The following is a 12,371-nucleotide window of genomic DNA, read 5'->3' as shown; positions in this document are numbered from 1 at the left end:
CTGAACTGACACCCTTGCTGCTGGTTAAGGTCACATCATTACTTCTGGAAAAATGACCAGCAGAGGCAAAGTACACAGATGAATTGAACAGTTAGTTTTCAGACTGCGGAGGATTTGGTAAAGGTGAGCAGTCTTTTGGGGTCGGCCGGTTGGGTCCTTGGAGGAAACAGAAATGATTCCGGCCGTGGAAATGAATTTGAAATAAATCAGCACAGAGTTACTGGGCCTCCCTGAAGCCCTGTGGCTGATCATTTACAGAGATCGCAGGCATAAATCTCCTGTCATCACCGAGCCTGAAGGTCTAACTATTTAAGAAGCACAGAGAACTTTCACTAAATTAGCTATTAATTTTATGGCCAAGAATAGAGAATTTAATGTTACTTTGGAATTGCTTTCTTTTCTATCTTTGGCTGAAAATGTTTGTCGGAAGCCCCATGTGGGATTTCGCCATCCTCAATTTATTTACTTAATTATGTGATGTAAAATACGTTAAAGTACATTTTAAAAACAAGTGTATTATATTTTGTATTATTACATTATATTGTCTATGATATGCTATATATTCCTCTCAAGAGAAATGAAACAGGTTTACAGGAGCTTTTTACAATTAGTCATAAGTTGATTAACACGCTATGGTATTGCTTCTTGTTCTTTTTCTTTGCTTAGCATGTGTAAAAATTAAGCTGCTTGAATAAGCTGATGATGTTTATGGTTCTGAAACTAAAGCTATTTTATGGCAGTTTTCCCTTTCTCCTGACAGTCTCAGCCTTTTGTGGGGTATCCTTATAATCAGTGTGCAGTGGTTGGAAATGGGGGAATTCTGAATCAGTCTCTCTGTGGAGCTGAAATCGATAAATCCGACTTTGTTTTTAGGTAAGCACTGGCAAATTGGCCTCTTTGAAATCCAGGACGGGTTGGATATTTTAAAGCAATAGGCTAAGATACTCTGTATAAATTTTGACCTTTGAACTGTGTTGCTTAAGCCTGTAATGTATCTAGTGTGTTTCCTGAAATTGTAATGGATCCTGAGTTCCTCTTAATGTTGCTATGGTCACTTAACTTTCCAGAAACCCTGCATGAAATCATGGTGGAAGAGGGTCTTCACTGCAGGACTTGTCAGAGCCTTCAGTGTATTAAGGATACTTTTTTTTTAAACAGTATTTCATGGAAACTGTGATCTTAGGTAATACTTGTGAAAATGCTGACTTGGATATTGTATAGCCATACATCATTTTTTATTTAGGTTTCCGGTCTGAAATCTTTTTTTTTTTAAATGTGCAGCTTCTAAATTCTGATCTTTTAAAATGTTTATATCTCAGTACAATCTATAGCTTGCCAAAACAGAAACAAAAGTGGTTTTTATGTGAGTCTGAGCTAATAAGACAAGCCACAGAGCATCTCCACTTTCAGAATATGGTGGAAAGAAGATTCATTCCATCCTGTGAGGGTGGATTTCAATTGAAATGCATCTTTTTATAAAGTCAGTGGAAATCTGTTTCTTCCTTTTTCAGGAGCGCGGATTGCATACATCAGAGGAGATCCTTTGATCTTTATTGATTTAATGCTGACCTTTTTAGCACATGAAAAAGAAACATGATTTTGAATCAGTAGCTCCCCCTCACTTTAATCTCATTTAGAATTTTATGCTGAAGTAATGACAGAACAACAGACCTGGCAGTCCAACAATTATTGAATGTGTTCTTCATAATGAATGTGAAAATGGCCAGTACCTGCATGATTTAGCCATTTTGTTAAAGTACTCAGTATGGAAAATCCATAAGGAAGATAAATAATTTTTCTTTTAATAGACTTTTTATAGACTGAAAATTCCCGAAACATCTGGGGTGAATATTACGCCTAAACATCCATTTTGCTTTATAGCAGATATAAGAAGTGCAAGTTTAGGTTTAACAAGCAGAAGAAAAAAAAACCTCAACAACTACTTAATTTGTAACTCTAAAATAAATGCATATATTTCTAGATTCTGCATTTGCCGATGCCAGCTATTTTTCTGAATAGAGAGTTTGCCGAGACCAGCTCTGCGACTCGGGGCGAATGACGGGTGCCGCAAGCTTAAAGAAACACAGACACAGATTTAAGAGAAAGATGGGACCGGGGGACTCAAGACCTCTGGGATCAAGGGCCCCACTGCTTCATCCCACGTTGTTTTTATTGAGCTCTCGGCATTCCAGAAGCAAGATAGCATAAGGTTCTCACACTCCCAGTTTCGTCCCACAATCAAGGTTTTTCTTTGAAATAACCAAACAAAGACCTCCTATGATTGGGGGCAGTGGTCTTTTGCAAGCACAGCAGAAGGAGGGCAGCTGCTATTGGCCAGGTCTCTGTTTGCCTCCTGGGTCCTGATCTGAGCTGGGCATGGGAAGCAACGCAGCCATGGGGGCAGGAGACCTCTTTCAGAAGGAGTAAGGGTCTGTGCCCCACCCCTGTTGGCCCCTCTGCTACTATGCCTGTCTTAGGTTGTTCCTCCCCTGAGGAATCTTACCTGTCTCTGGCTAACCAGCCATCCTCCAGGGCCAAACAGGGTGATATGAGGTGTGCAAGTGAGGAAGGGGCTGCACCCCCAAAGAGGGTCAATTTTCTGTTTCCGTGGTAGCCTATGCCCCCATGGCCTCCATGCCCAGCACCGTTAGTTCCTCCGCTGCTCAAGCAGGACATCCTGCACCCAGTCGCTCAGCCCACATACTTTAAATACTTTTAGCCATATTTATTGTAACATTTTCAAGGTTTCAGAAAGACTTCTGAATGTTTTCCCACAAGAGTTGAAGTTAGCCTTCCAAACTGAAAGATCAAATGGGGGCTACACATGGTTGGTGTGATTAAAATTTATTTAATTTTTAAGCCTATGTCTATTTTGGCCGTGCACGTTTCATAGTTTATAAAACCATCTGGAAACTGCTTATTATTTTTTTTTTCATTTCAGAAGATTGGGGGCCATCAGTTAAGTGTGTAAGGAACAGGAATAGGTGCTGAGTGACTTTACTGTGTATATACAACACCCAGTATTTCTCCTAGGGGTCTCCAATGATGCCATATTGGAAATTGTCTTTGAGGCTTCAAAAGAATATGAGACTGTTCTAATATGGACACCAAGTGGGGAAAGCAGCGGGGGGGGGGGGGGATGAATTGGGAGATTGGGATTCCCATATATACATTGCTAATAAGAAAAAATATGTCAAATTGTACACTTTAAATATATGCAGTTTATTGTAAAAAAAAAAAGAAAAAAGAATATGAGATTGTTCTAGAAAGTAGATTTGTTACAGGAAGCCCACTAATGAAGACATTTCTGTGGCCTGTTATCCAAGATTAATATTTATTTTTGCTAAGACGCCATATTTGTTTTCTGACATATCTTTTTTATCAGTGAGAGAAGTATGTGTTTCACTTATTCATATATTTCATAGAGCATGGAATAGAATATTTCAACCTCAGTCATATTACAGAGCACATCAAATTTAAACAGCCTTCCTCAGAGATATTCCCTTAGTATACATAGCTTCCAAGAAATGGTCTACTTGAAATTCTGTAAATGATACTTTCCCTTTTTTGTGTGACAAGAATATACTTACTCAAAATTACAATTCGTAATTTGTTTTCCAATTTAAAAGCAAATTAGTACTCAAAAGAGGATGAGAACATCAATATGAAAACATCATTATAAGAACATCAAGGCTTTATTTATTAACAGCTTAATTTGGTGGAAAAACTATCCATATGGGAATCAGGAAATTTTGATTTTTTTATGTAGCCTTTGCTTCTGGAAGATACTATAACCTTAGTCGCAATGCCTCAATTTTTTAAAATCTGTAAATTGGTGATCATACCACCATGGGAATCTAATTAATATAAATAATAATTTTAATAAAGGGATCGCGAACTCTTCAAAAGCTAGGCAAGGTATAATTGTCATTTCTAGTTTTGTTGTGTATAAAGGTCTTAAATAATACTGAAAGCATTTATCAAATTCATATATTTTATCCAGTACCAAAATGCTGACTAAGAATTCAGTACTCATTAAATAGTTTTCGATGGAAATCAGATGAATTCTGAGGATCTCTTAACAGCAATAATTTTCTCCAATAAAATGAGAATGATCACATGTATACGTGTGGATCTGTGTGTACTTTTTTTTGTACAAGTTATATTTTGAGAATAGTTTTCCTTGCAAATTTCAGGTGTAACCTCCCCCCAACCACAGGAAATGTTACCAATGATGTGGGTACTAAAACCAACCTGGTGACTCTAAATCCCAGTATCATAAGACTAAGGTAAGTCCCTCCAAGTTACATAATTGTTCAAGAACATGTTTTTCATTATTTAACCTGTTTCTTAGTCTGAGCACTAATCTTGTTGCTGAGATTGACTTGAATAACTTTTTAGGAAAATACATTAAGATTATATTAGTAATTTAGGTTGTGGCTCACAAGAGGTATGTCCAGTTGTACTTCTAATGTCACAAGCTGAATGTTGCTAATCCAATGAGAACTTTTTAAACAATATTTAAGTTCCTGTTTTTGATTTCCTTTCAGAATTTTAGTGTTACTCTTTTGTCTTGATAGCACTTTCTTGAAAAAACTTGGTCTATTTAGAAGCTTCAGAGAGTAAGCCTTAGGAGAACCTGGCAAAATCAAGTTTTCACGTTGGGCAGTTTATTACTAAAAAATAATTCCTGTATTTTATTTTCCACAGTGTAACTACTACAAAATGTTGGCTGTTTAATAAGAAATCTCATATATAGTTTTATTCGATTGTTTTCATCCAAAGTGACTAATACTTGTTATTAGTAGAATACACCCCTCAAATAGTTCTAATATGGCTTAAGAGAATATAAGATATTGTACCTGTCTCCCCAAGGCTTATTTTGTAACACCCTCAGTCATGCACACCAGTATATTTACTGAGGTATCATTTACATTAAACACATAGAGCTATCACAATACATGAAGGAAATTTAAAGTGTGGGTGTGGGTGTGTATGCATATAGATATTTCAGGTTTTCTAAAGGAAACTGTTATTTTATAATAACATTTTTACAAATATACAGCTCAATTTTTTTAAATGTACAGATATTTTAAGAGTGTTATGTTTGAGAAGACATTTCAGCATTATACATTTGGAACATATTTCATCATTAAAAAGTAACCTTAGGAAAAAGTTACTGAGTTGGAAGATAAAATAATATAAAAAAATGTTTGTCCAGTAAAGAAATTGGCCCGTAAGAAGGTAGATATGAAAGCCTAGATATGCCAAGAAAGAGAAATGAAGTCCTACCTAACCCCTGATATTTACAAAGTGCTTACTTAACATGAGTTTTCTCTGAGTCTGCAGTTTGTCTCTTTATATACAGTGATATGAACAGATCTGTTTTTTGACCAGTGGTGAATTCAGCCTCATGTTACCAAAACTGCTCCTTTGATGATTATTGTTAAAATCATGATGTTTTAAAAATTTGGCAGATATGGGAACTTAAAGGAAAAGAAAACAGTGTTTCTGAAGGACATTGCAACCTATGGAGATGCATTCGTCCTTCTGCCAGCATTTTCCTTCAGGGCCAACACTGCGGCCTCTTTTAAGGTATACTACACACTGAAGGAGTCTAAAGCAAGACAAAAAGTTTTATTTTTCCATCCCAAGTACCTGAAAAACCTTGCCCTCTTCTGGAGGACTAAAGGTGTGACTGAGTATCGCCTGTCCTCCGGCTTGATGATTACAAGCGTGGCAGTGGAACTGTGCGAGAACGTGAAGCTCTATGGATTCTGGCCTTTCTCTAAAACCGGAGAGAACACACCTGTCAGCCATCACTACTACGACAACAAGTTGCCTAAACGCGGTTTCCATGAGATGCCCAAAGAGTACAGACAAATTCTCCAGCTTCACGTGAAAGGAATCCTCAAATTACAATTTAGCAAATGTGAAATAGCCTAAACTAGATGTCTTGAAAGGGGAATTATGTTCATATAACGCAGTAGTTGAGTAACAATGCTCCAAACACTGAAAGAAGTGGTTGTTAGGATATCGTAGGAAGAGTCCCGGAATTTGGTTGGATCAAAGCTCCACACTAAGTTTGCGACCTTGGCAACTCATTTCATTGTTCTGATCTTCAGTTTCTCTTCCTGTAAAATGGCGACCATGATATCTAACTCATATTAGGAAAATGTGATCATCTATGAAGACATTTGGCAAGTATTTGGCATGAGGTACTCCATGAACATTTCCTCGTTGATATTTTAACAGCCATTTCACTCTCAGCAGACATGCTAAAAGACAGGCTGCCTTGAAGACTCTTTCTGGAGAGAACAGCTGAATTGCCGGTATCCACTGGAATTCTTTCTCTGGCAGAAGCCTCTGTTATCCATAATATCTTCCCCACCTTTCTTGCTGTCTTAAAGAGTGCATACGAGACAACTGTGCACTTAAACAAGAAACCCTTGGTTGTGCAGGTGTCACCTCCTTATCCCTCTAATTACATTCACTTGTGTCTTGAGCTGCACTGATGTGGTGGTTGCATTTGGGCCAATTCTTTTCCTCCTTTACCTACATTTAAAAAATAATCACTCTTTAATATATACATATGTTAACTTCCTGTCTCACTCTTAAGCCTGTTCCTCTCCCACTGACAGGATTTACTTCAAGGGCAGGAAGAGTTAAAATGGTTCTTATTGTCTTGTCTGTAGGGTCACTCATTGAATTTACTTTGTTAAGATCATTGAACATCTGCTTCAGGCTAGACCATTTCCCAGGCTCTGTGAGAGCAACATAACAATGACTAAGTCCTGGGGAATCCCCTGGTGGTCCAGCAGTTAAGACTCTGCGCTCCCACTGCAGGGGGCGCTGGTACCATCCCTGATCGGGGACATAAGATCCTGCAAGCTGTGCAGCACAGCCAAAAGAACAAACAGACAAACAAAATGCAGTCCTGCAGGAAGGAACGGGTGTTCGTATTGTGAACAATGCAAGGGTGTGTTCAGTGTTATCACAAAGGCTGTGAGGAACAGAGGCAGGAATCATTCCAGCGACTTCAGTGGAATCTATTTCAGAGAAGGGGTGGTTTCTGAATTCAGCCTAGAAGAGGAGTAAGGCTTTACCAAATGAAGGTGATTCTAGGTAGAGGGAATATGAGGGGGAGAAAGCTGTCCCCTCAATTCTGATTCATGAGAACAAGGCTGTTTGGAGGTAAATCATGGTCCTTGCCCCAAGAACTGCCACGTGAGAGTAGGATATAGCATGTGGGGTGGTGGCTTGGGCCCACATCTGTGAAATGGGGATAATACCAAGCTGATTGATTTCATAGGAAAGTTGTAAGGTCTAAAGCACAGAGAAACTTAATTCTCATAAGGAAAGGTATACATTTACATGAGAAATAAGGCATCAATATAAAATCAGTATAAACATCAATATAAAATAAAGCTTAAGGAGACATGGAATGTTAGCATTTTCACAACAGTCCCTTACATCATGATGATAAGTGTTAGTACCGGTCATCTGTGCATCTATCGAATAAGTTATTTGACTTAAATAAGTAATTACATGTACACATACCAGCACAAGAAGAGCAGAAACGGGAGCAGAACAGTCTGGACAGTATGACGGATTAATTACAAATATAACTCTGAATTCTTCCTTTAGCCACATTATTGTTTTATTCAATGTTCCCTTGTAAGAACAGTCTGCTGTAAATCGCTTATTTTGATAACATACATCTTTAATTTGATTGTAGTTGACATTTGTGATGCCATTCTTAATTCACTTTTTCATTTGCTCTTCTTTAGCGGATGAAACCTATTATTGCCATAAATTGATTTAAAAGTTCATATATAGATATTTTCTAAAAGGAACATGATTTCAGTTACATAAAGTCTAATTCACTTATCTTTCTTTTTGTAGTGACGAATAAATGACTGTTTTCTACTGCTCCTAATGGGTTTAATTAGTTTCTAAAAATCTGCTAGCAGGGTTGGTAATGTTTCTGTCATGTTACTAGCAATGATTAGGAAAAATAGATCGGAGCACTCTATTATTTTGTAATTTAGTAAAATGTTTCCCTCAAAATGTTTTCTGCTGGGTAGAAACTTAAACTTTGCTTTTTGATGACATTGGAAATACATGATTGAGAAGTAAAGGTCACAGAATATACTGAAATAAATATTAAATATACAATATGGAGACTTTATAAGTTATTTTAATAAAAATTACATATGATTAGAACATTTGGAGCTTGCTTAAGTTTTTCCCATTTAACTTCCTATTTTAACCTTGGATATTTTGTCTAGTGTATCAAAATATCAATAGAATTTTCAGTGTCACTGATAAGGATTTTGGAAATATTCAAAATGGTGTGAGAGCAAGGAGCATTGTGCTAATGATACCCATTTACCCAGTAAAATGTCAGTGGAAAAACTTTTAAGTTGCGGAAAACACTGTAGATCTTTTCCCATGGACACAACCAAAGTCGGTTTCTTGTTTAACATTTGTATTAATGTTTGTGTTGCCAAGCTCAAAGCATGTTGACATTTGACAACCGTGCCAGCTAGATTCATATTAGCCGAAAGCCTGGGTAGGTCACAAAGAACACATGTTCTTTGTGTCTCTTTCCTGAGTTGAAATCTCAAGAGCTTGCAGTTATCTGCCCTTGCTTGAAACTCACCTTCACCATCTCTAGTGTCCTCAGGGTTTCTTTATTGTGGAGAAATAAAGGGAGTGGGAGGATGGAGTTCATGTGACGTTAGCAAAATTCACATTCTGTTATATTTTAGAAAGCAAAACAAAATTCTGTTTTGGAACGGAAGGACATGAGTGGAGCATCACAATGGAACACGTAGAAGGTCATTCTCTGCCAGGGAGGAAATGTTATAATGTAAGCGATCAGCTCTGTGAATTGGAAATCATAAGTCACAGTTCTTTTTGTTCTATAATGATGAACTATTACATGTTTTTTACCAATATCCAAACAAAAAAGAGAAACTCTGAACTCCATCCTGTAGATTTAGAGGTTACCTATGACCATATCTGACCATGACCCTCTCAAGAAATCTCGGTGTAGTTAGCACTGGTTAAGTGTTGTTCAGTGGTGTTTTGTCGAAAGTCTTACTTTGGGTTTCAAGGTTTGTTGGAGTCACTGGCAAAATAACCACTCTACACTCAGTTAAGCATGGATTTAGAGAGAGGTTATTGAATTAATCAAGATTATACTAATTAAGAAAAGTATAGTATAACTACTAAGAAAGAATAGTGAAGACAGAGGTTTATAAGTCATGGAATTGGGGAAGCGCCTACATCCAGATCCAAGCAGCGCTGGGAAGACACTTGAACAATCTGGAGTCCCAGTTGGAAGGTTCCGGGCGGTGCATCCACCCCATAGGTGAGAGTTCAGATTGGAGTTCTGGGGGCTTCTGCTTATAATTCCAGGCCGCAAAAGGCAGTTCTGGATTTACTTTAACAATGTTGATAGTTTCACCATGTGAGTCACAAGATTTTCCAGACCGCGGGGGACTGGCCAGATCTCCAGGGCTCAAGAAATTCCAAGACCCACTCCCTTTTTTAAGGTAAGCACTGCATGACTTGCTAGCAGCAGTTGTTAGGTGTGTAAGCTAGTGCGCAGACCAGGCAAGGACACAGGTGGGTCAAAGGCCTGCTTCTGTCTCTGAGGCCTGACTATTTTATTAATTTTCCCAACAGATGGATGGATTTGATCTTCTGCTCTTTAACTTCAAGTACATCCATGGGCATGGAAAACAGAAGGTCTGAGTCCTGGTGCTGGCCAGTACTAAAGTCTTAGTTAGGACTCCAGCTTGTAATACCACCCGCCACCAGTGTGTAAGGGAAATACTGGCCTGGTTGATTCCATTTTCTACTTGTTGTTTAGCATCACTGGGCAATGTAACTGAATAACAAGAGTCCAAAATAGTTTCTATCGAAATCCAAGGGTAAGGCAGAACTATTCATTTAAGCATATAATAATGCTCGATGATCCCTGGGAAGGGCTCCAGGAATAATTGCATGGAGTTAAGTTTTACACAATTAAATAGTCCTTAAAGTCTCTGGTGTTTTTTTCTCCTAACAAAAGGCAAATGCAAATAGATCATGACTTTCACAAAGGAAGATTTCCTTCTGCATGTAAATTCCAACCCAGTAAATATGTGGGCACTCAGCCAGGCAATCAGCCAAGGACATTTTTTTTGAGGACTTACTATGTATAGAATACTGAAATAAGCCATAAATCAGACCTGTTTGGGGCAAGATTTTTCCTTGCTTACAAAAAATTTACCAGTTAAATACTGTATCATGTCAGGCACCCTAAATCATTCCATGAATTTCAGAAAGCTTTGGGAAGATTGGAAAGTTCTGTGGATAACATGTCTGCTCACATTCTAAATAGCTAATTATGATGCAACGTATGATATAGTTATGACATTAAAAACATTTTATGTATGTAACATGACATGGAAACACATTGTTCTAAACATTGAAGGAATTGCAGGAATTCTCAGGAAATACTGAAGCACTTGACCTAGTAAGCCTATTTCTCTTTTTATTCTTGATTTTTAAAAATCCATTTAGAGCCCCTGGGTGACTTCAAGGTTTCCTATTTGCATGTGGCTTCAGAAGGCTGATTCCATAGTGAACAGTCACCATTACCCTCCTGAAGATGGATGGCCAGGAATATTTTTCTTGTCCATCTCATCTGGGTCATCACTATTCCACGAGCTTTCTTATTTTTATCAAAAAAAATGTGTTATATATGATAGAGAGGCATCACTTCATTTTACATAATGGAGAAAAGATCAGCTCTTTAGCAGAAGGTATTGGAACACTGGCTCATGATACAGAAAAAAACAAATTCCAACATTGCACCATAGAACAAGTTGGACTCCAGGTAGACTAAACAGGGATTAAAAGATGAACTGCAAAGCTAATAGAAGAAAATGTAGGTGAGGGACTGTACCCCTTAAACATAACCCCCAAATAATGTCTTAATTAGGTTGAGAAATGATGGCTGTGGCTATATTAAAATGAAGAATTTCTGGTCAGTGAACCACATCTTAAGCAAAGCTTAAGTGACAGACTGGAATAGCTTTTAGCAATGCCTAAAATTAATGACATTATTATAGAAACATTCCTGGGAACTACAAATCCACAAATGAAAGACAGGAAACTCAATATACAAATGAGCAAAGGATAAGAATGTGATCTACAAAGAGAAAAGCTGAGTAGCTAATAAGAATAGAAAATGATGCTCAAACTTACTAATATCCAAGAAATCAACGTGGAGATATATTTATTACATTGCTAAGAATTCGCAAGATTGTTAATTCCAAATGCCAGTAGAGATATAAACTGATCAGCCATTTTGGAAAGCAGTCTGAAAGTACTGAGTTAGTAAAATTAATTATTTGGCCTGTGGCCCCGCAATCCCACCTTTCGGATCTATGTCCCAGAGACATAGGTCCACAAGGAGGTGAGTATTAAGATACGTATTTCATTATTGTTTCTGGTAGCAGGTAGTTGGTCACACAGGTATCCATCTCTAAGGGAGTCAATAAGTTAACTTTGATAAGTGCCTGGTATGGAATACAATTTATCAGTTAGAAGCAACTTACTGGACGTGTATAGATAAATCCTTAAAATACAGCATAAAGGGGAAAAAAAGAACTATAGCACAATGCCATTGAAATATACATTAAAGCATATATGTACTTACATATATACATACATAGATACATATTCAAGGGCATATATTAAATACAAAAAGAGTGCCTAGGACTTCCCACATGGCACAGTGGTTAAGAATCCACCTGCCAACATAGGGGACATGAGTTCAATCCCCGATCCAGGAAGATTCCACATGCTATGGAGCAACTAAGCCCCTGTGCCACAGCTACTGAGCCTGGGCTCTAGAGCCTGAGGGCCACAACTTCTGAGCTCATGTGCTGCAACTCTGAAGCCTGCGTGCCTAGAGCCCATGCTCTGCAACAAGAGAAGCCACTGCACCGAGAAGCCCATGCACCACAAGGAAAAGTAGTGCCCACTCGCTGCAACTAGAGAAAGCCCATATGCAGCAACAAAAACCTAACACAGCCAAAAATAAAAATTAATTAATTAATTTAAAAAAAAGAGTGCCTATTTAGGAGGGGTAATGGGAGTGGGTTTAGGGATAAAGGAATTAATAAAGGGATAAAGTGAATAAAAAATACAAGAAAAGGCTCTAGCAGAGATCATAGCTACTAAGCATGCTATAAACAAAGAGCCTGATTAACAACTCTCAATCCGAGGCAAAATTAAAGTAAGGACAGAATGAATAACTTATGTTAATTTAAAAAGAATACAAGTTCTAAAATAACATCAAAACAAAT

General features: G+C 37.7%; 1 protein-coding gene across 1 annotated transcript in view; it reads left to right on the top strand.

Annotated features, from left to right (window-relative positions):
• Window positions 1–5,946, top strand: part of ST8SIA6 (ST8 alpha-N-acetyl-neuraminide alpha-2,8-sialyltransferase 6) — a 139,411-nt gene extending 133,465 nt beyond the window's left edge. The window contains exons 6-8 of the mRNA XM_057732670.1: window positions 761–873; window positions 4,197–4,289; window positions 5,478–5,946. Of these exons, the coding sequence (XP_057588653.1) occupies window positions 761–873; window positions 4,197–4,289; window positions 5,478–5,946 (675 nt within the window). The remainder of the gene's footprint in view (window positions 1–760; window positions 874–4,196; window positions 4,290–5,477) is intronic.
• The last annotated feature ends 6,425 nt before the right edge of the window (window positions 5,947–12,371 follow it).

This window comes from Hippopotamus amphibius, chromosome 4 (genome assembly GCF_030028045.1).
Source record: "Hippopotamus amphibius kiboko isolate mHipAmp2 chromosome 4, mHipAmp2.hap2, whole genome shotgun sequence".
Taxonomy (NCBI): Eukaryota; Metazoa; Chordata; class Mammalia; order Artiodactyla; family Hippopotamidae; genus Hippopotamus; species Hippopotamus amphibius.
Note: the sequence above shows the minus strand (reverse complement) of the source record. Positions and strands in the feature narration are given on the sequence as shown.